General features: G+C 46.0%; 2 protein-coding genes across 2 annotated transcripts in view; one reads left to right on the plus strand and one right to left on the minus strand.

The window, feature by feature from the left end:
• LOC122792716 (ankyrin repeat and LEM domain-containing protein 2-like) overlaps positions 1-19,137 on the plus strand; it is an 832,037-nt gene extending 812,900 nt beyond the window's left edge. Inside the window, exon 7 of the mRNA XM_044060300.1 lies at positions 15,793-19,137. Coding sequence (XP_043916235.1) covers positions 15,793-16,012 — 220 coding nt within the window. The 3' untranslated portion in view covers positions 16,013-19,137. The remainder of the gene's footprint in view (positions 1-15,792) is intronic.
• Positions 16,060-24,097, minus strand: part of LOC122792717 (ankyrin repeat and LEM domain-containing protein 2-like) — a 227,586-nt gene continuing 219,548 nt past the window's right edge. The window contains exon 6 of the mRNA XM_044060301.1: positions 16,060-16,131. Coding sequence (XP_043916236.1) covers positions 16,060-16,131 — 72 coding nt within the window. The remainder of the gene's footprint in view (positions 16,132-24,097) is intronic.

Here is a 24,097-nt window from a genome sequence, read left to right on the forward strand (position 1 = left end):
CAGTGGGGTACTCCTCTAGTGGATCTTTTTGCCTCCCCTCTGAACAGACAACTTCCTCTTTTTGGTGCCAGAGTCACAGATCATCTGGCTTGGAAGGTGGATACCCTATCTTTCTTGTGCAAGGGGATGTTTCTTTATGCATTTCCCCCACTTTTCTCTCATTCAAAAAGTTCTGCTCAAAGTTCAGCAGGACAAACAGAAAATCTTGCTGGTGATTCCCTTCTGGCCAAGACAGCATTGATTCCCTCTTCTGCATTTAGCCACCGTCAGTCATCGCAAGTTACATCACAGAGTAGACCTTCCTCACACAGAATGAGGGATCTCTACTTCATCCTCATCTGTTAACGTTACAGCTAACTTTGTTGGTGATGAACTTTTGATTCCTTTCTTCTAAGGACGTGCTTAGGGCTCTGCAGGAGGCCAGGAAACCCAATAGTAGAAAATCTTACTTATCCAAATGGAAGAGATTTTCCACTTGATATCTTTCTTGTAATCTGGATCCATTTTCAGTTGGTGTCCCACTGGTTCTTTCCTACCTGTGTGAATTACTTGAGTGGTTTGGCTTATTCTTCAGTGAAAGCTCACTTGTCAGCCATTTCTCTCCGTCTGCCATTGACTCGACCTTTGCCTTGCAGATTGGAAGTAAAACTTTTTCTCAAAGGTGTCCTTCACGTTAAACCTCCCAAGAAGTCAGTTCCTCCTCCTTGGGATTTGAATTATGTCTTAAAGAAACTAATTGTAGCCCATTTTGAACCTCTAGCTTCAGTTTCCTTAAAGTTTTGTACCTGGAAAACAGTTCTGCTAGCTTTAACCTCTGCTGGGAGGGTTTCTGAGATTCAAGTCTTGATGACTTCTTCACCTTTTCTTGTTTTTCATATAGGTAGGGTGTTTTTGCATACTAATCCTTCCTTTTTATACCCAAGATGGTGAATGAGTTTTCTCTAATCTATTCAGTTGGCCACTTTCTTTCCTTCTACTCAGTCCTCCATTGAGAGGATCTTGCACACCTTAGATGTGCATAGACAACTCAGATTTTACTTTGATAAAACCAAGCCTATCAGAAAGTATGATCAGCCATTTGTTTCTTTTCATCTCAGGGCTCTGGGTTTGCCTGTTTCCAAACAGACAATTTCATCTTGGATTTCTAAGGCAATTTTGTTTGTGTTTCATGGTAAGACCATTCCTGTTAAGGCTCACTTCACTAGGTCTGTGGCTTCCTCTGGTGCCGTCTTTAAAGGCTTGGATACCAACACCATTTTAGAGGCTGCCACTTGGTCTTCTGTTCATATTTTCACAGCGGATTACAAGCTGGATACTATTTCTAGGTCCAGGGCTGGGCTTGCTAGAGCCATTCTTCATGGCTTTGTAGAAAATTCATCTATTTCTTCCTCCTCCCAGGGTTCTTATTAAGCTCTTGCATTCTCCCATATGTAAAGAATACTGCAACATTGAATAGAAGAAAATAGAATAGTTGTGTAAAATCTTACCATAACCATAGATGCCCTTCTCTTCTGTTGCAGTATTGTATCCCTTCCTCCTTCCCCCATACCTTTTTTCCTTGGATGGCAGATTATTTTCTTTCCTTGCACTGGTGCTCTTCATTTCAGTTCTGAGGATTGTATGTGCAGACATCCTTTTATGGCTGACATTTGCCAGGCCATACATGCGACATGCCACATACCTGCAGTAGGTAAAAGCTGTTGTATGCTGGCCGAACATTGAGTCACTTTGGTGGAGGATCTCCCATAGGTAAAGAATACTGCAACATAGAAGAGAAGGACATCTATAGTTATGGTAGGATTTTACACAACTATTCTTTCTCTCCTTATTTTGTGACGGCCACTACCACCACCTTGTTTTGTGGGGAGAATCAACTTATCCCACTTAACTCTTGCCTTTTTCCCCTATCAAATTCCCTCAGCTATATTCCACATCTGCTTTTCCTCTGGTTCATAAAAATATGCCTGACCTGTGTAGAACATGAAAGGGACTAGAAACATTTTCAATGATTTACCTTGCTACCTATATCCATAGTCAAGAGCTTTCAACTTCTCAATTTGTGTATTATCTTTTTAGTTTCCTCCAACATATCCTCAGCTGAAATAGAATCCTTTTAAATCCAGGCACCTAAATACTTTACCTTGTGTCTCCATAAATATGGGTTTTGCTGAACCAATTCATGTGTGGGAGCATAATTTACTGCTAATAACCTTTGAGGTTATGTAGTCCAATCTCACCTTCATTCTTACCCGTGGGTTCGGAGCTGAACCTCTGCTCCGACTTGGCCATACTCTAGCTTGAAGTCTTCAGTTGGCTCGTGGCTGAGGTATCCCATCATGCAACAGGTCTATTCCCCAGATCTTGCTTGCCACTCGTTAAGCTCAGACATGGTCTCGCTTTTGGCCATGGCTAAGTATATTGTTTATAAAAATTTTTAGAAACTGTTGACTTGTTGCTCAAAAAAGCTATTATCTGAAGTAGGGAGTTCATTTGTCAGCAACCTGTGGCTCTTGGATCCGATATCGGATCCGAGCCGGCAACTTGTTTCAAGCTAATGGATCCGAGCTCCTAGCTCCTCCCCTCACCCATAATCCTCTGCTAACCCTCCATGACCTCAGATCTAGTTTGCCGCGCTTGTGGATAGCTGGATTCCTGTGAGCTCATCTAGTACTTGGCAGTTAAGTTGATATTTTTCTGTCAACTTTCTTATTTTTTCTCAAAAATATTAGGTGTGTAAGTGGTAGGTACCCTTCAGAGTAAAATTTTTTCTTTTAAGTAGTTTTCCCTCCCTTCGCTGGTAGTTAGTGTGTGTGTTGTGTTTTGGGGCCTGTGTGTGTGTGTTACATTCCTTTTCTTTAAGTATGGCTGAGGCCCCAAAAGCCATTTTTTTCAAAATGTACCGAGTGTGGCCATAAGCTCTCCCCGGCTGATGGCCACACTCTGTGCGTTCGGTGCCTTGAGGTTGAACACCTCACCTCAGGCTGTACCATTTGTGCAGCGTTCAACCCCAGGGCACTGAAAGAGTGGAGGTCGAAGCTGGTCTTGGCGGGACTTTTACCCCCGGACTCTGCTCCGGCCTCCGCTGCTCCCGTGGCTCCACCACAGGCTGTGGTTGCTGCCATTCCTGCCCCCCTTCCATCCTTCTGGGACTCAAACTCCCGCTAAAGTGTTGGAGGACAGGGAGGCCAGGAGGGAGAAATGGAGGGAGAAGCACCACAAGCGGCGGGCCGAGACCTCCGTTTCGGCCCCGCCAGCTAAGCGGGCTTTTCCCTCCACTGCTTCTAGGTCTCCTTCTCCTCGGCTCCGATCCCCTTGTTTCTCCCCAGGGCCTGAGGAGGAGGAGACCTGATCTCCGTCGAGGTAATCGAGGCGGTATTCCAGGCCTGCCTCGGTGACCTCCTCGAGATCTACCTTTAGTATGTCCGATGCAGACTTGGACCGGATGATGCGAAGGTTCATCCAGGCCCAGCTGCAGATGGGAGTGCTCTTGCCTCCCCCCCCCCCCTTTGGGGAGGAGCTCGACACCTTTTTTCCATCCTATTGCTGCTCCTCCGACCCGCTACCCAGATTCGGAGCGTTCGGAGCCGAGCAGTGTTGGAGCCGGGGGTGGGTCGGCACCGACAGTACTTGGTACTTCGGATCCGACCCTGCCCTCGTGCCTGTCGGATCCGACCTTTCGGAGCCGTGGCCCGAGCTTCAGATCCGAGGGATTCAGTGTGCCTTCGGCTCCGACCAGGTCGGAGCGCACTGGTCCTTCGGATCCGATGGTCTTGGCGCCAGTTCCGATCCCTTCATTGGATCCGAGTGGGAACCTACTTTCGGATCCAAGAGAGAGTGGTTCCCCCTCGGCTTTCGATGTTGTGGAGAGGGCTCTGTTGAGAGCATCCGGACCCTCGGTCCTTGTCTCGGCTCCTCCCTGCACTCCCTCTCTGCTGGGCCAGGCTTCCATCACCCGGCCAAAGGGACAGCCTGCTTCAATGTCCCAGATGGTTCCATTGAAACAGGATGTAGCTGGCGAGGCCTCCTCGGACAGCACCCCCGAGGAAGTTCCCCGCAAGCATAAGTGCAAGAGGAGGCACATGGACTCCCCTGAGTCCTTAACTGAGGACACGGACTTGGAGGAAGGGGAAGGCTCCCCAAGATCACCCCCTGAGGTTTTCTCCTTTGGAGACATCATGGAGATGCTGAGGATCAGAGGTGGGTGGTCTGCCCCCAAGTCTTTCTCCGACGAGTCCGTGTTTCTGGAGGCATTCGAAGCAGGCCCGTCAACCCTCTTGGGTGTCCCCTCCGGCCAACCCCTTGGTGGACCTCATTACCACCAGGGCGTGGAAAGATCCAGACACCGTGGAGCCAATACCAAAACGCCCGGACAGGATACTTAGCCCCCCTCAGACCGATCGCACTGGAGTAAAGGCCCCCCCCCCCGTAGATGCCATGTTTACGGCGGCAGCCACGAAGAGGGAACTGGCTCAGGAGAGCCCCTCAGTCCATCCACCGAGCAAGGAGTCCCGCTCGATGGACCGCTTAGGGAAGCGAGTTTTTAGTTCAGCGACCTTCTCGGTAAGGTCTCTGAACTATATGGCACATGTCATCAGGATGCAGCGGGATCTTATCAAAGAATACGCTGCCTCCCCGCCTGAATCCATGTCGGCGAATGACAAGCAATTGTACTCCACCCGAATGGCCACTCTGAGATCAATTTCAAATACCTCTATGCGGCTGTTGTCCCACGTCACAGAGGGAGCCGCTAGAGCTAGCGGAGCAGGCCTAGTCATAAGACGTCAGGCCTGGCTCCATCATTGTGACTTTGCGGAGCCTTTTAAAGCGTCTTTTGCGAACGCCCCTTTCGATGGTTCTGCCCTATTTGGCAAAACGGTTCGCGAGACACTTGTCCAGAGCGAGAAAGATGGGAAGACGTTGTCTGCCATCGGAGTCCGCTTCTCTGCTCCCCAGCGGTCCTTTTCAAAGAACCAAAAGGGTCAGAAGAAGATGTGGTTCCAGAAATCACAATATTCCCAACCCGCTCCGGACAACCAGTCCTTCCGTGGCAGAGGAGGACAGGGAGGACGCTGCCCCAGGGGCAGAGGGGCTCCGAGAAACTTTGGGTCCAGAGAACCTTTCTCTGAACGGCCCACGCAGCAGCCCTAAAGGGTTGCCCGGCTGCTCCACTCTGGAGGCAGTCGGGGGCGCTTCTCGGAGCACCTAGCGGCATGGGAGTCCATCACAACAGACCGCTGGGTGCTTTGTATTATATCCAGAGGGTACAAAATACCATTACTCCATGTCCCCAAATTCAAGAACCTCCCCGATGTACCACCCTGATCAGAGGGAGGCCGCAGCCGCAGAAATCCAGCAGCTGCTAAGAAAAAGAGCCATCCAGGCCATCCCCCAAGACCAGCTCAGATTAGGGTTCTACTCCAGGTTCTTTTTGGTGCCAAAAAAGACGGGGGACTTGAGACCGATCCTAGACCTTTCCCGCTTGAACCTGTCAGTAACAAAGGAAAAATTCAGAATGGTCACTCTTCAATCTATTCTCCCCCTTCTAAGGGAGAACAATTGGATGTGCTGTATAGACCTCAAGGATGCGTACTACCACATTCTAATGGACAGACGATCCAGGAGGTTCCTCCGCTTCCGGCTGGGAGCCAGTCACTACCAATTCAGGGTCCTTCCCTTTGGCCTCACCACAGCCCCCAGGGTGTTCACCAAGGTATTAGCAATGATTGCGGCCCACCTGAGACTCCAGGGAATACAGGTCTTTCCGCACATGGACGACTGGCTCCTGACCGCCCCAACAAGGCATCTACTTTGCTCAGCCAGAGATTTCTTTCTCCACCTAGCCCCACAGTTAGGCATCACCATCAATGCTGACAAATCCCTTCTGGTCCCGACACAAGTCATAGAATTCATAGGAGCCAGAATAGACACCAGAGAGCTACAAGCCTTTCTAACTTCCGAGAGAATCCGGAATTTGCAACTCCATGTGCGGGCTATCCTCCAATCAGAGACTTCACCAGCAGAATTGGTCCTGAGGGCACTAGGCTCCATGGCGGCAGCGATTACGCTCCTTCCTTGCGCCCGTCTGAACATGCGGGTACTGCAATGGGACACTTCTAGTGCAATTGTCCTTTCTATCCCTTCCTCTTCATCACCCCATTGCTATCAGCAAGGCTTGCAGGAGGGCTCTATTATGGTGGCTCCAAACTTCGGACCTCCATACAGGCCGTCCCTTCTGCACCTCTCCCCCTCTCGCCACGGTGACCACGGACGCCTCCCGCCTCGGGTGGGGGGGCATTATTCAGGCAGGACGGTCCAAGGCACGTGGAACGACACAGAGACCTCCCTGCATATCAACGTTCTGGAGATGAGAGCGGTGCTGTTTGCGTTGCAAGCACTTCAGGATCTCCTCCCCATTGGAACGATTGCAATTCAGTCGGACAACCTGTTGGTTGTCTGGTACATCAACAAACAGGGGGGAACCAGATCTTACCCTCTATGCCGCGAAGCCATGAGAGTGTGGGAATGGGCGATCTCCTCCAACTGCTTTCTGATTGCAATGCACATTCCGGGATGGACCAACATCCTAGCGGACAAACTCAGTCGCACCCTTCTTACCCCGTACGAGTGGTCTCTCAATCCACTAGTAGCGAAGCAGATATTCGCAATATGGGGGCAACCCTGCTGCGATCTTTTTGCGTCTCCCTCAAACACCAAATGCGGCAATTTCTTTGCTCTGATTCCCCCTCCAGGGGAAACTCCAAGAGACGCTCTGATGCATGCTTGGCCACCTGGTCTACTTTATGCCTATCCTCCTCTACCCCTGATGCTGCAACTCTTACAGAAAGCCTCGCGGTTGGGGAGCAGGATGATCCTCATTGCCCCATTCTGGCCTTGGCAAATTTGGTTCCCTTACCTGTGGTCTCACCTAGTGAATCCTCCTTGGATTCTGGATCCCAGTCCGGATCTAATCTCCCATCTGTCGAACTTACCGACCCCAAACCTGGACAATCTGAAACTGACAGCTTGGTTGCTCCAGTTCACTCCTAGTTAGGACTCCCGGTATCTCTTCACCAGTCAAAGCCATCCTTGTGGCAGAGCATAAGCCCTCCACCAGGAAAGTGTACCGCAGTAAATGGAAACGTTTCTCCATCTGGGCGGAGCATCATGATCTAGATCCCTTTATGGCTCCTCTTCCGTCCATATTAGACTTCCTAACCGAACTTTTTCAGGAAGGCGCTAGTTGTTCAACTGTCAAAGTGCAATTGGCAGCCATTTCACATTACCATGTGGGACATGATACAGGGCCTTTGATGTCGGCCAAGTTGTGTAAAACCTTTCTCAAGGGCACCTTCTTGCTTAGACCCCCTATAAAAGAAGCCGTACCACCGTGGGATCTTTCACTAGTTCTTCAATCCTTGACTGCTCCACCTTTTGAACCTGCTGCTTCAGTAGATCTCAAATTCTTCTCCTGGAAAACAGCATTCCTTGTAGCCATCACTTCAGCAAAAAGAGTTTCGGAGCTTCAAGCTCTTTCTGTGAAGCCTCCTTATTTGATCTTTCACCCAGACAGAGTGTACCTCAAGATCAATCCCTCTTTTCTTCCCAAGATAGCATCAGAAACCAACATAAATCAATCCATAAATTTACCGGTTTTCTTCCCTAAATATCAGAATAAAGGAGAGTACAAGCTGCACTCATTAGATGTTCATAGGCAGCTTCGCTTTTATACTCATAGAACAGCTGGTCATAGACAATCCGACCAGCTGTTCGTTTCCTTTGCCAAATTTAATTTGGGGAAAGCAATATCAAAAGTATCTCTATCACGCTGGATTTCTCAATGTATCCTATTGGCGTACCAAGCCTCTGGGAGACCCGCACAGGAAGGAGTTTGCGCACATTCCACTCGTTCCATCTCTACTTCTGCGGCCTTCAAGTCTAGAGTTCCATTGGATGATATTTGTTCAGCAGCCACTTGGGCTTCATCTCATACCTTTATTAACCACTACAAACTGGATGTGATTTCTAGAGGGAGAGCATCCTTTGGCTCTGCGGTGCTTCGCAGTATCCTTCCATGATGGCCACCCAAGGTTCAGGTAGCTGGGGACTCTGTCCCACAGGTTGCTGACAAATGAACTCCCTACTTCAGATTAAGAAGTTATGTACTCACCATAACGTTCCATCTGAGTAGGTAGCTTCATTTGTCTGCAACCCACCCCCCCTCCTTCCCTCTGGCCTTCTTCGGATCTTTTTTAGTTGGATACCCGTTTTTGGGTATTTATTGATGGGCAAACTCGATCTGAGGTCATGGAGGGTTAGCAGGGGATTATGGGTGAGGGGATGAGCTAGGAGCTCGGATCCATTAGCTTGAAACAAGTTGCCGGCTCTGATCCGATATCGGATCCAAGACCCACAGGTTGCAGACAAATGAAGCTACCTACTCAGATGGAACGTTATGGTGAGTACATAACTTCTTATTCATAGCTCTGCGTGTGTGGTAGTGGTGTTTTACTGCCTGTATTTGTTTCTCTGGCTGTTTTTTGTGCCCTTGTCTGGCTGTTTGGGTATCCCGTTCGTTTTCCTTTCCCCACGGGCTAGGCCCATTTAAGTTAGAGGACCTAGTCCTCCCCATTGTTTCTGTGTAGTCTGTGGTTTGGCGCTCCATTTTGTTAGCGTTTAGTGTTGTTTCTGGCTAGTGGTGCTTCCTGCCCTTGTTTCCCCCGAGATAGGCCTGTTTAAGTTAGAGGACCTAGTTCTCCCTTGAGGCTCTGTTTCTTGTTAGTTGGGTCTAGTGTGTGTACGTATTAATTTGTTCCTTTCAGCATGTCCAAGGATCCTAAGGAACACAAGCCTTCGGGCTTTAAAAAGTGTGTTGAATGCAGCAATAAAATGTCTTTAACTGATGGGCACTCTGTGTGTGTACTGCTTGGGGGCTGTTCACCTCCAAGAGTTCTGCTTGTTTTGTCATTCTTTCAGTCCCTGTGTGCTACAGGAGAGGAAGAACAAGCTCATTTTGAAAGGACTGCTTAAACACTCCTTCGAGGAAGACTTAGCTAAGTCTTCCAGTGCATTATCCTCTCCAGCTGAAAAGGACAAAAAGACTTCCAAGAAGCACTATCTGGCTCCATCTGTTTCTTCGGAGCTGCCAGAGAAAGTTGCTAGAACAGCTTTTCCTTCTTCGGTTCCATTGCCCTCAGTACTGAAAGAAGGTAGTCTCTTGACTAAGTCCGTATCGGCTCCCAGACTTTTGGAGCCGGTCACAGATATTTTGGTTCAGAGCCGGTCTCCAGTTTTTTGACTGGGTTCTCCTTCACGCAAGTCCCCTTCTGTAGTGAGATCCAGATCTCCTACTTTATCTTCCAGGTCTTCCAGGACCCTTTTCAAAGAGGACGTTGATAGGGTGGTGAAGAAACTGCTTCAGTCATTGGTGTTGGCCAAATTGATTTCAGCACTGACCCAGTTGGCTCCAGAGCCAAAGGCCTCTTCATCCTTTGTTGTTCCTCCTCCAAGCCTCTCTCGGCCTTCAGAGCCAGAGTTGGTGCCGTCGGGTGCCATTAGGTCGGTTCCAGTAGCCTCTCCTGGCCTCTCTGTTCTGATTTCCGCTCCGACCCCATCAGCTCCGTCCACGGGATCGAGGGTTCATGGTTCTCCGGTCGGACCCGAGGGGGAGGTCTCGGATCGATCTTCATCAGTTCCGAGCCTTCCTCTCGGTGCTTCAGCCCGAGTGAGCTTGGACCCGACATCGGCTTCGGACCTCATCTCCTCGGCGCCGAGGGCTACTACTGTTTCGTCTTCAGTTAGTCAGCCTTCGGAGCCGGGGGTATCAACCTTCGAGGTTATGAGGAGTGTGCTGGCCAGGTCGTCAGCTGCATCCAATGGCACCAATACTTTGCACCCTCCAGCACCAGTGTCAGTTTCGGATCACGCTCTATCCATGGGCAGCGGAGACCCTAAGCCTCAAAATTCCTCCACGAGTGGTCCCCAACTTTTTGATGTCTTCTCAGAGGTTTTGCCTGAGGAGCCTGCCAGAAAGAGATTGTCTAAGAGGGAACACCTTGACTCCCCGGATAAGTGTCTCATTTCAAATACCGACCTCGAGGAGTCAGAGGGGTCCCCCAAGTCGTCTTCTGAAGATTTCGCTTTTTCAGATATCCTAGAGATCTTGAAGCAGAGAGTGGGCTGGCCATCCAGATCCCCTTCTGATGAGTCTGTGTTCCTGAAGGCTTTCGAGTCTCAACCCCTCCGCCTTTTGGGTTTCTCCCCTTTAGATGATCTATTAGATCTTGTCTGTCGAAAGGTGTGGGGAAACTCCTGACACTGTGGAACCGGTCCCAAGGAGATCCAGTAAGTTTTTGTCTGCCCCCTCTGACAAGGAGTATCTATCTAAAGGTATTCCAGTAGATGCCATGGTGGTGGCAGCGGTCACCAAGAAGGAACTTGCTGATACTTCATCTACCGTCCATCCACCTAACAAGGAGTCCCAGGCTATGGACAGGTATGGGAAGCATGTGTTTACCTCAGCTGCCTTTACACTGCGGTCGCTGAACTACTTGACGCATTTTACGAGGCTCCAGAGAGATATTTTAAAAGAGCTAGGAGAGTCTCTACAGGGTAACATTTCTGATGCCATGGCACAGAAGGTCAATGCACAGATGTCTACCTCAAATTCCCTTACCAAGTCCTCCATGAGGCTGATCTCATATGCAGCTGATGGAGCAAGTAGGACTGCAGGTTCTGGAGTCTCTCTTAGGAGACGCACCTGGATGCGCCTGTGCAATTTTGCGGAGGCCTTCAAGTCTACGTTCACTAATGCCCCATTTGATGGTTCTTCATTGTCTGGAACCAAGGTAAAGGGCACTCTCACTAGGTGCGAGCAGGAAGGAAAACCCTGTCTGCTGTGGGAGTCTGTTTTTCATGCCTTCTAGACCTTACCCCAAGGGCCAGAAAGGTGGGAAAATGTGGTTCAGGAAGTCGCAGAGGTTTTTTCAGGGCACACAAAGTGATTCCCCTTCCGGAGGCAGGGGAGGGACTGGAAATTCAGGTAGATGCTGCCCTAGAGGCAGAGGAGGCCTGTGTAATCAGGGGACCGTGATTCCTTTCGTGGTTCTCCCTACCAGCGCTCCTGAAGGGAGGCCCGACTGTGCATCTCTGGAACTGGTCGGGGTCGCATTTCTTTATACCCAGAAGCCTGGCAAGAAGTCACCCAAGACGAGTGGGTATTAAAGATAATTTCTAGAGGTTATCATATCCCCTTCTCTTCTCCTCCCCGCCATCCAAGAGAATTCCAGACGTTCCACCCAGTCACAAGGATTCCGCAACTTTAGAAGTAAAAAAGTGGCTTTTAAAGGGAGCCAACCAGCCTGTCCCCACAGACCAAGTAGGATTAGGGACTTATTCCAGATTCTTTTTGGTGCCGAAAAGAACAGAGGACCTGAGACCCATCTTGGATATCAGCCGATTGAACCTTCATGTACAAAAGTCCAAGTTCCGCATGGTCACCTTACAGTCAATACTCCCTCTGTTAGGGAAAGATGTGTGGATGTGCTCCATTGACCTCAAAGACGCTTACTACCATATCAAGATGGACAGGGCATTGAGAAGTCATTTACGCTTCCGTCTGGGAGACAGTCATTTTCAGTTTTGCGCTCTGCCCTTTGGTCTCACCACAGCCACCAGGGTGTTCAAATGCATGGCAGTTGTAACGGCTCACTTGAGACGTCAGGGATTCCAAGTGTTTCCGTACCTGGATGACCAGCTCCTTTCTGCCACCACCAGGCATCTACTGTTACAGACCAGGGACGCCACCATTACACTGTGCCAACGGTTAGGAATTACTCTAAATTGGAAAAAAATCTGCCTTGTTGCCCTCGCAGCGTGTCACTTTTACTGGCGCCAAACTAGATACGGTGCTCATGAGGGCCTTCTTACCAAAAGAGAGAATTCAGACACTACAACAGCAGGTCTACGCCTTACTACCATTGAGGAAGGTCAAGGCAAAAGTGGTCCTCAAGTTATTAGGGACCATGGCTGCCACGATCATGCTAGTTCCCCTTGCCAGACTACACATGAGGGTTCTTCAGTGGCTGCTTTTCTTCCAGTGATCACTGCAGCATCTCCCACTCTCCCGTTTTATTCTGATTACGGACACGTGCAAGCGGGATCTACACTGGTGGCTTCAGGCCAGCAATCTCAACGTGGGCAAGCCCCTTTGTCCCATCTTTTCCAGTTGCCACAGTGACCACGGATGCCTCCCAGATCGGGTGGAGGGAGCATTGTCTTGGTAGGACTGTCCAAGGCATGTGGCAGGATCACAAGACCAATTTGCATATCAGTGTCTTGGAGATGAGAGCAGTGCTATTAGCGTTGCAAGCACTTCAGAGCTCTCTCCCTCTAGGGACAATTGCAATCCACTCAGACAACATGTCAGAGGTGTGGTACCTGAACAAACTGGGAGGAACCAAATCATACCCCCTTTGCAGAGAGGCACTTCGAGTTTGGCAGAGGGCGGTGTCTTCCCAACACCTTCTAGTTGCAACGCGTATACCGGGGAAGTCCAACGTGATTGCCGACAGGCTGAGCAGAGCTATCTTAATGCATCATGAGTGGTCCCTGAACAATTATGTTGCGGAAGAGGTATTCATTCAACAGATGGGGTCAGCCTTGCTGCGATCTATTTGCCAGCCCCCTCAATGCCAAATGCAGCAGCTACTTCACCCTTATCCCTTCCAGAGGGGGAGACACCCAGGGGCACTCTGGCTCACGATTAGCCCTCCGGTCTTCTCTACGCCTTTCCACCGTTACCTCTGATATCAAAGGTCATTCAGAAAGTGCAGTCTTTGGGGAGCAAAGTGATTCTCATTGCCCCACACTAGCCTCGTCAGATTTGGTTTCCCTTCCTTCAACCCTATCTAATGGACAAGCCCTGGATTCTGGACCCAGTTCCAGATCTGTTGACTCGTATGTCAGGACAGTTCCATCCCTCCATCCAGACCCTCAGGTTGACAGCTTGGCTGCTCTAGTTCTATTCTTAGTCAGGCTTCATGATTTTTCCCCGGAAGTGGTCCATATTCTGTCATCTTCCCACAAGCCTTCTACCAGGAAGATTTATTCCAGTAAGTGGAAGAGATTTTCTGTTTGGGCCCGTGAGAGAGATATTGATCCTTATGCAGCGCCTATTTCAGCAATATTGGAATTTCTTTCTCAACTGTTTAGTCAGGGTTCAGGTGTGGCAACCATTATTGGCAGCAATTTCTACCTTACACGTTGCTAATGAGCCCAACCTTATGTTTCGTAGGCTTTGTAGGGCTTTTTTGAGAGGGACATTGTACTCCGACCTCCAGTCTTTGATCCAGTGATGCCATGGGACCTCAGTTTTGTACTACAGAAACTCATCTCAACTCCCTTTGAGCCCGCAGCTATGTGTGACATTAAATTCTTGTCATGGAAGACCGTATTCTTGGTAGCCATAACTTCAGCTAGGCGGGTCTCTGAACTCCAAGCATTATCGATTAGGCCACCTTATTTGGTGTTTCACAAAGATAGGGTCTCCTTAAGAACCAACCCTTCTTTTGTTCCAAAGGTTGCCTCTGTTGTCAATATCAAACAATCCATTGAGTTGCCTGTTTTTTTTCCTGAATTCCCCATCAAGGTAGAATTTAAGTTTCATCAGCTGGATGTTCACAGTCAATTGCATTTCTATTTACATAGGACAAAAGATTTCAGGAAATCAGATCAAATGTTTGTCTCGTTTTCAGACACTAGACTTGGGGTTCCTGTTTCTAGGGTAACCTTGTCTCACTGGATCTCCGATTGCATCTCATTTATTTATGCTTCCAATGGCAAAGAATTACCCTTTAAGGTGAAGGCTCATTCTACACGATCTGTGGCTGCCTCAGCTGCTTTTCAGGCTAGGATGTCTATGGATGATATTTGTGCTGCAGCAACATGGGCTTCACCTCATACCTTTGTTAGTCGCTACAAATTAGATCTGGTCTCTAGAAGCAGATCTTCCTTTGGTTCCACGGTGCTCGAGTATTTTTACACTGAGCCACCCAAGATCAAGGTGCTAGGGATGCTGTCCCACAGGTAAGAATGATGGTGAGATTGGACTACATAACATCAAGAAGTTATGTACTCACCATAACGTTCGATGTATGTAGTCCATCTCACCTTACATTCTTACTAGCCCTCCCTCCATCCCCCTCCTGGAGGACCTGGAGGTATTGTCTCTAGGTGTCAGTAGTCCCTTCTGTTGTGGTGGTGGTGGTTCTCAGTGTGTATCTGTGTGAGCTTGCAGCAAACAAGATCTGGGGAATAGACCTGTTGCATGATGGGATACCTCTTAACCACGAGCCAATTGAAGACTTGGAGCTAGAGTATGGCCGAGTTGGTTTGGCTCCGAACCCACGGTTAAGAATGTAAGGCGAGATGGACTACATACATCGAACGTTATAGTGAGTACATAACTTCTTGTTTTATCTTCATTTATTTTATATTCTAAAAAAGTTTGTAACAGTCTCAAAATGTTCCATAATACTGAAATACCCCTTTCTGGATTTATCAAATGCAGAATACTAAAAAATAATGTTATTCGGCTTTTCCTGGTTAGGGGTCACCACAGTGGATCTCTGGTCCGCTAATGATTGGCAGTGGATTTTTACAGTTCCGAGTTGCCATCCCGACGCCCAACCCTCAAAGGCGGAATACCCATTCACACACGCATCTACCTGCATGTCTTTAGACGTCAACTCGACCACGGGGAAGACATGCAGACTCCACAAAGAAGGCGCTCCAGCCGAGAATCGAACGGGCAAACCTCTTGCTGTGAGGTGACAACGCTAACTGCTGCACCACTGCGGTCCTTATCAAATGCAGAATACTTTCTGCAAATAAGGTTTGTTTTTCTTGAGTGTCATACTAGTTCTATATACCATTGAATTTGACACCCTTATTTTCTTTGCCAGTGGGTTTAAATATAAGGCAAATAAAGCCGAGAGAGGGCACCCCTGTCTGGTTCCTCTGTTCAGATACAGTCCATCAGAAAGGAACTCTGCCACCTTTAAATATTGCCTCTGACCAGTCAAATGTCTTCCTAATTATAACCCTATTTTTGTGTCAGGAAATGCAGTTGCAGAAGCTTGAATGGTTATTCATATATTGAAAGCTGGTTACAAAAATTAGTGTTTACTGTTTTTATTGTGATGTATTATCCAGCTTAAGACCTAGAAACTATTGAATGTAACTACTGGAAAGATACGTTTGTGTGGAACAGTTTGCCATTTACAGTTTCCCAGTAACACTTAGGATTGTAGAGATATGAACATTTGTCTGAACTGTGAGAACCTAATATATTATAAAAAGGCTGCAGATTCATCTATTGAAAGTTGAGTTACTGACTTCAGAAGCTCCATTGGAGGGAATTAATTAAGTCCTCTTATTTGGACAGCATCAAGTCCTGTGGTAGAAAACCGGGAATAATGTGCTGTAAGCTGTCCCCTCTCCCCTAAAGTCATTTTGGTATGTTATACAGCTAAGCATTCCATGAACCTGTAGATTAGAGAGTGATCCTTTGGATACTCCTTTCTGACAATGTCATCTCTTTAACTGCTGGGTTAGTCTTGTAACTGGGTCTCTTTTTACATATATGTAGGTATAGAGTATATTGTGGGTACCCGTTTTGCATGCCAGTGAGTTAGCTATGCAGACATGTTTAAACTTTCTTGTGCATTCAGCTTGTAAATAGAAAGTACTGCAACAAAACTGCAACTGCATTTTGATTTTCTCTTTTTCATGTAGTTGGCAGAGCCCAGCCGTATGGAAAGGACAGCATAAATCACAGTCACTTACCATGGACTCTTCAAACTTACTGTCTGCAGCAGGAAGCAACAGCCCAGGAAATTGTGCAGCTTATCCTTTCTACTCAGAGTTTGGGAGTCCAGGAAGATACAGCCCTGCTTATGCCAGCCATATACAGTTGTTAAAACGCCGCCATTTTACAGAACCCTCCGCTGTTTAGTTGTGCAGTGTTATTGCCATTTATAGACATCACTGACAGCCTTTTAATCAAAACAGTTGTGCTAGATGTGCAACTTCATAAGCAGAACAGATCTTCCAGACTACTGTACATCCTAACTTCTGTTAAAAAAAAAAAAAAAAAAAAAGCATCTTTTTCATATCCATGGTAGAGATGGTAATGGAAGTTGATAAGTTGCTAAATGATGTGTCAACATTTCATCCACTTAAAATGGTTTCAAGAATTCCTTTAGGAAAAAGAAATGCTGTTTTGTTACTTTTGTTTTCTGGTCTTTCTACAGACATGTTGACAGCTCCAGTTTCTGCATAATTAAAATGACATAATTAAAAATAAGCCCCCATTATGCATTTGCACACACACAATCCTGGTACTCTGGACCATCAGCAGCTGTTGAGCATATATTGATTCATTTAGTTGAAACGTGTTGTACTGATGGTTTTGTGATTTGAGGACTGTTGTGTTTATTTCGTTGTCACCAGTAAAATTTTCATTTACTGGCATGGCAAGCGTTTGCTGTGCAAATGCCACAAACATTTATCTTGAAAAGCTGTGTGAACCTGGTCTGTAAGCTTTAAAACAAAATGTTTGTGGCATTTAGAATACTTTTAACTGCAGCAGTCCCTAAATTGCTATATCAGTGAACTTTTGGAGTATTTGACATGCAAAACCTCAACAAAGTCTTTAGCTCAGAATGGTGCTGAAAGGAAATTTTTTTTGTAATCTGGACATTGTGACCTTGAGGTTTGTTCTGCTTGTGTCTTTGTATGCATGTGTACATACATGTTGGTTGGGAGGGATGATATTGTGAGATCCTTGGGGGGCATTTGCCATTTTGTGCTGTATACAAGAAGTTGGGGCATATTTATTGCACTGTTACAATTTAATGTGTCATTGACTTGCTTGTGGACCACTATGTGGGCATGAGTTTTCGTACATTATTTTAAAAATTATTTTAGATGGAGTGGCTGAATTTTTATAAAACTGTCATGTCTGAAGTATTGACTGCATTTATTAGAGTATTACTATGGCCAGACTTTTCGGTATGACAAAAATCATTAAGAAACTGCTGTAACAGTCCTCAACTAATGGGGCCCAATTGTATAGAAAACCTTCAGGTTTTGACATTTTTACACAACATTATATGTTTTCCAATGGATCTAGCTTGCACATAATCTAAAAAAAAAATCCAGTTTTCTTTAGTAACTTATGCCACTTTAGATCATTTTGGTGATTTTCATAAATACTTAACGTTTTAAAAAATATTGAGAGCATTTACTTGCTTTCATCAGTTTTAGTGCCTTTAACGACCCATACACATTGTGTTGGTAAATTTAGAATGTGTAAGTTATTCTGGTTATTTCCATTTGATTTACTGATGGTCATGTTTCATCTTCTAATGCAGTCCCTTGTATTTGACAGGTTACACAGATGAGGTGTTGTGCAACTCCGTAAGTTATGGAGCAGTGCTGCAGTCATGTGACACAAATCTGTGTGACCTACATTTAGTAGGTAATGTAGTTTCTGCTGAAAGAGGCATGTTGTGAAAGTGATTCATTTGCATTTCTTCAGTAGGTAAATGTAGGTTAGTGCCCATACTGGAAAGTAACACCAGTTACCACCAAATCCTGAGGGAATTCCAGTGGAGAATGAAAGTAGACACTTGGAATTGGTGGACCAACATGGAGGTGTTACTGGTTTCCTTTCCTTTTATCCTTTATGCTGTTAATGGACTGCCATGTTGGTACCTGATAAAGCAGTAGGGCTACTTCAACAGGTGACTGTAATCCACTGTTTCCATTGAGTAACCTCACGTGCTTACATCTGACAGAAATTAGTATTTTACCCAGCTGCAGATGAGATATTGAGACATAGTAACACTATGTTAACACTAGGGAATGGTTCATGTCCAAGACATAACTGGGATGTTATGTCTTGGTGAGTGGGGGTGTAAAGGTTTTAGCTGGGTTAAAGAAACCAATTTGGATTAGAAAAGTCTTTTTAAAACATAAATGTTTAGTTAAGAAAATGAAGCTATATATATATATTCATTTACTTGCTGTTGCTCATGTTAGGTCTGTTGCTTTTCACATTCACTGTGGAGTGAGGGATGGCATATTGATTCTTTAGTATGTTCTTTTAGAGTCCTGTAGTAATAATCCATCCCTTAAAATGCATGTCTGCTTGCACTCTCTCACACCAGCTTTTCCCATGTCATTGTAGACTTGAAATAAATGTTACTGCACAGTATTCACCACTTGTGTCATTGGCACAAATGGCAAATGCCTCTAGCTTCTTTTGATGACAAATGCCACTAGCTTCCTTTATGTCTGACTTTGTAATGTGTGTTGTAAAAGTAAAGCAGATGTGTCTGGCTGGGGAGTACAGTAACTCGCTCTAGTCAAAGCTCACTGAATAGAGGTGCACCCTGCATTTGTCAGGTACCATTCTGAGTCATCATCCAGAAATTCCATTTACAAGGAGAACTCCATTGGTGTTGCCCTAAATGTTGCACTGTGGTACAGATACAAAACTAAATGTTATTTTTACATTAACTGTGCAGTTGAGTAGGTGACATTAGAATAATGGAAACTGTCATGCCATCATACAAGTCTGCCTGCCTTCCTGTCTGGTCTTTTCATCTCATCCGTAACTGTATTTTAGTTCTGCAACCAACACCTGTTGATTCTGCAGTGCAAGAATAACCTCACTGTGGATTTGGCTGCCACTGAGAACAAACCCTTTCTCGTTCTGAAGTATAGATATGAAAAATGGGAGGAAGGTTTTCCATGTTCGCAAACATTCTCTTCAGCTTCTAGTTGCTTATTTATTTATAAATTTTTTTTAACATTTCATTTTATTAGGATGGATTTCACTGTTTATTTCATTGCTTTTCCAGATTTCTGTGATGTAGCCCTTTGCATTTTTGTGTCTTCTTGGGCCAAAGGAGTTAAAATGAATGCCTTGATTGTATTAAGCTGCACTACCATCTAAAAAGGTTTCCACTGTAGGCATTGGTAAGTGTATGTGGCAGTGTTTTTTTTGCAGATAAGTCCACTTTTAGATAGATACTTTTGTGTACTTTTGTTAAGACATGCGTCTGGAGCATTTCTCCCGGCCTCCGCTGAAAACAGGATCTGTGGAACCTAGTCGGACTTTCCCGGTCAACAAATGTTAAATAAAAAAATAAAAATAAATAAATACTTGGCTGTGAGTGTGTGTGTGCCTTCTGTGGAAGGTTGGGCGCCGAGCTGGCAACTCGACACCGTAAAACTCCACTGCCAATCATGAGCAGACAGATGATCCGCTGTGGCGACCCCTAACCGGGAAAAAGCCGAAAGAAGAAGACTTTTGTGCACTTGGCTGTAGAATGTAGTTTTAGCATTCTCGGAGTAGATCAACAGAATGTTCTTACAAAAATCATCTAGGGCCTCCTATTCTAAACAGTCTGCAGCATCATCAGCATGTAAATGGATTGGTGATATCTTCTAGCTTTTCTGAGTGGACCACTTGCACATACTTCATAGTTGTAGTGCTTGGCTTAGTGCATCATAGTTTGCTGCGTGTATAACATTTTCCAAGTTTCTTGGAAGGCTTGTGTTACTGACTTTAGTGCTGTTACCAATGGATTCTTGAGCACAAGGCTTTTTAAAATGCTAAATTATGCTAAACTAGTCTGTGCTTAAAAATAGCCTGTGGAAGTGGGTAGTTCTACTGGTCCATTAAGAACGTGCTCATCAGGGTTTCCTTACCTTCCCCTTCCCCAGTAGTGCTGTTATGTTTGTCCTGGTCATTCTCGGCAGGAATTTGTACTTAATTTTCACTGTGGTTTCAGACATTTCACATCACAGCTTAGAGTTTTTGTAGCAGTCAGTGCTTCTAGCTTTTCATGGTTGTGCACTTCCAGAATCCATTTCCAAGCTGGCTGCTTGTATTTTAATTACTCTTGCGTGTATAGAATGTAATGGTGTCCTAATACCTGATCCTTCCCTCATTTGCATCTTGCAGCTTTTTTTTTTTTGCATCTACTTTTGTTGTACTTTTTTTTTTTTTTTTCCCCACTGCCCAGTCAGCTACTGTATTTATCCCTCTGATCATATTTATCTTCAGATGACTGTGCTGAAACAAGTGGAGAAAGTGGTCCCCAGGGATCCACAGTTGAGGCATGTGACCCAGGGCTGTAGTTCAAACAGCTCATGCTTGACTGATATTAGCACTGTGGCTGGTCTACTTGCTTAGAGCAAACCTTTGAGTCCCCCAAACATTTGATGTCTTAAATCTTGCTTAGGGAGTGTTGACCTCTTGACTTCCTTGCACCCCCCACCCACCTATAAGGAAGGTTTTAGCCTTATTATGGAGACTGTCACAGCTGTTTGTGTGTGTGCTGAGTTGGCAAGCCATTTTGTTACATTATCAGACATGCATGTGCTATTTGATGCGTGATGGGAGATGTCCACATAGGTGCACTGTTAATGAACATGATTTGATTTCATCAGAATGCCTGGTGCGTGTGTCTTATAACCCAGTACCACCTTCACTGTTCATTTGCCTTTGTGTTGTGACCCCTTCACCTATTCCCCATGCCTGTTGGTATACTATCTGCCCCTTGCTTTGGGAGGGTGCAGGCCACCCATCCCCTGTTGGTCCTAGCTGATGGGAGTACAATGCTCCTCCCTTCTTAATCTCTCTGGGAATGGAATTCTGTGGATACTAAGGTAATTACATCAGAGAGCATCAAGGGCAATGAAACCCATCATTGGTGTAGTTCCTTTTCAGATGAATCTTCCTTTGGGCAAAAACTGAGGTTCAAGAAATGCCCTTTGGACTGGTGTGTAGCCACTTGATGTTCTTCATTCCACATTGCTGCAGTCCTAACCATTGGGTAGTCCGCTGTCCCAGTCGGCCCGAATACCAAAGTATATGGCTGACGTCGGTCAAGGCGCATTAGTCTGACGTCAGGACGTCAGGGTACTAATGCGCATGACCGACGTCATATCCCCAGTCTTTTTTGCCGCATGGTCCGATGCAGAAGCAGTTTTGCGAGTGCAGGTTGGCGTTCTGAAATTTTCTGAAGTCGGAGTTTCAGAGCGAATCAAAGTTGGCTAAGTACCCGTTGGGAATATTTTGTTTTTCTTGCCTCAGTATTTAACCGGATGTCAGAAAAGTGAATAACTGTATTTCTTGTGGGAAACAGATACCTCATAGGGATTACCATACCTTGTGTATACCTTGTTTAGGGCCTGAGCACGCACGTTGTTGGATGCCGCTCTTGTGCTAGATTTAACAAACGCATCTATTAAGAGAAGGTTAGACTGTGCCAGGTTAGTTTTGGGAAGCGTTGTAATTATAAAATGCCGTGGATGCTCCGGCCTGGCAGCTTCAAAAAGCGCAGGACAAAGCAGCAAAGCCTAGAGTGGAAGAACCGACAGTCCCGGACGCCGGTTCTTTAGAAGGCTCAGTGGAGCCGGAGGTTCTGCCAGGAGTTTCTTTGGAGTCTCAGGGAGAGACTTTACTGTTACAGGATGTGTCCTCTCAGGAGGTAGGCCAGGCTGAAGGGCTTCTCAGGTGGCTGTTCTTCCCTCTCTTCCTAAGGTGGTTAGAGCCTCCTTCTGTTTCCAAGGCTTCTTTGAGAGGCAGGCCAGGTTTAACTTCAGTGGGGTTTCTCCTAGCTCTTCAGGATCTTTGCCTAAGAAACATATGCTTAAAAATGGCAGAGGATTTGATTACTATGATTAGAGGTTCTATGCCCCTCCTGATAAGAGGCCTAGGGTGGAACCTGAGTTTGAGAGTTTTGAGCAGTGTTCGAGGCTTCTGAGTCTTCGGCTGAAGACTTGCAGGAGTATCCTCCTTATTCTGATTCTGATGTGGATGATTCTACTCCTTCAGCTTCTCCTCCTGAGGATTTTTCATTTTCAGAGACTCTGCATTCCATGAGGGAGCATTTTAAATGGGAAGGTCAAGATTTCTCTGATTCAGGAAGAGGCTTAGGGAATTCTTGTTTTACCCCAGCATAGGCCTTTAGCTATACCTCCTGTTCTGAATGTGGTGGAAGATGTTTTTGCAGAGGCTTCCCTGAACCCTGATTCTTTGCCTCCTGCCCCAGTTAAACCGGATAGGTACTATAGGGTGCCTGAAGCTCATAAGTATCTTTTAAGAGTCCTAGGGCAGACCCGAAACTGTCTCTCAGGGGCCTAAAGGTGTTAAGGCTTCTGTTGTTAAAAATCCTGTTCCTCCTGATAAAGAGGCAAGGGCTTTGGATAGATGGGGAAAGAAAGTGTATACTTCTTCCACTTTAGCCATGAGGGCGTTGAATTGCCAGTTTCACATGTTAAAATATCAAAATTATCTCCTTTCACAATTGAAGCCTAAGGTGGATGCTCTGGCGGAAGGTATTGAGTGTAAAGAGTTGCAGGATTTAGTTCATGTGTCTGAACAGGTGGGTAAGCATTCCTTGCAATGTGGTTTTGATGCTGTGCAGGCCTCCTCGAGGGTGGCTGCCACTGGTTCTGTTCTTCGTGGGCACGCCTGGTTGAGGGATCAGAATTTAGCTGAGCATGTTAAGACAAGGATTTTGGATGCTCCTTTACAGTCTGACGTGTTGTTTGGTTCGCCTGTGGAAACAGTTTTAAAGAAAATGGAGGACAAGGCTAAGTCTATGCAAACTGTTAAAGATTTTTGCAGGTGCAGCCTCCGAGTTTAGTAGAAATTGGCCTACTAAGGGATGGACATATCCTGCTTATGATTCCCAGTCTAGGGTAGGTCTAGGCGTGGTAGGGGCAGAGCTCAAGGTTCTTTTAGGCCTAGAACAGGGAGTTCACCTGCTCAGACTTCTGGTGAGGGCAGGGGTCAGTCCTTTCAGAACAGACCCAATGACCTGCCTTTTCAGCTGCCAGTGCGTTCTCGTCTGGCAGCACCTTTGGGAGGAAGGTTGGCTCTTTTCAAAGAAAATTGGGATTTAATTACCCAAGACAGATGGGTTTTGGATATCATTCACCACGTTACAGGTTTTATTTCCATACCTTGCCTCCTTTCAAAGGCATGCCAGACATTCCTCCTCTACAAAGAAAAAGAGGCGCACAAGCAAATTTCTCTGTTACTCCAAATAGGGGCCATTCAGCCAGTTCCTGTGCCAGAAAGGGGCCTAGGATTTTATTCTCGCCTGTTCCTAGTACCAAAGAAGGGGAACACATGGAGACCAATTTTGGATTTATCTATCCTCAACACTTATCTGGACATTCCCAAGTTCAACATGTTGGCGTTACAACAGCTTTTACCTCTGCTGGGCAAAGATCACTGGATGGTAACTTTAGATCTCAAGGAGGCTTACCTTCATGTGCCTATCAGACTAAGTTGCAGGAAGTATCTGCCGAGCTGGAAATTCCCATTATCAGTTCTCTGCATTGCCCTTTGGCTTATCTACTGCGCCCAGAGTATTCACAAAGGTTCTGGCTCCAGTGATAGCTTACTTCAGGCTAAAGAATTCAAATCTATCCTTACTTGGACGACTGCCTGATTCTGGCTCAAGAAAAGGAAGACCTTTTACAGCATTTGGAATATGTGATAGCAGTGCTAAGATGCCTAGTTTTTTGACATTTTACAACATTATATGTTTTCCAATGGATCTAGCTTTGCAAGAGCATAATCTAAAAAAAAAAAATCCAGTTTTCTTTAGTAACTTATGCCACTTTAGATCATGCCTGCAGGATTTTCACTTAAATACTTATGCGTTTTAAAAATATTGAGAGCATTTACTTGCTTTCATCGGTTTTAGTGCCTTTAACGACTCCATACACACATTGTCAGTTGGTAAATTTAGAATGTTGGCTCCTGAAGTTATTCTGGTTATTTCCATTTGATTTACTGATGAGTCATGTTTCATCTTCTAATGCAGTCCCTTGTATTTGACAGGTTACACAGATGAAAGGGTGTTGTGCAACTCCGTGAGTTATGGAGCAGTGCTGCAGTCATGTGACACAAATCTACCATGTGACCCTACATTTAGGTAGGTAATGTAGTTTCTGCTGAAAGAGGCATGTTGTGAAAGTGATTCATTTGCATTTCTTCAGTATT

This window comes from Protopterus annectens, chromosome 2.part0, assembly GCF_019279795.1.
Source record: "Protopterus annectens isolate FY-2018-M chromosome 2.part0, PAN1.0, whole genome shotgun sequence".
NCBI lineage: Eukaryota > Metazoa > Chordata > Ceratodontiformes > Protopteridae > Protopterus > Protopterus annectens.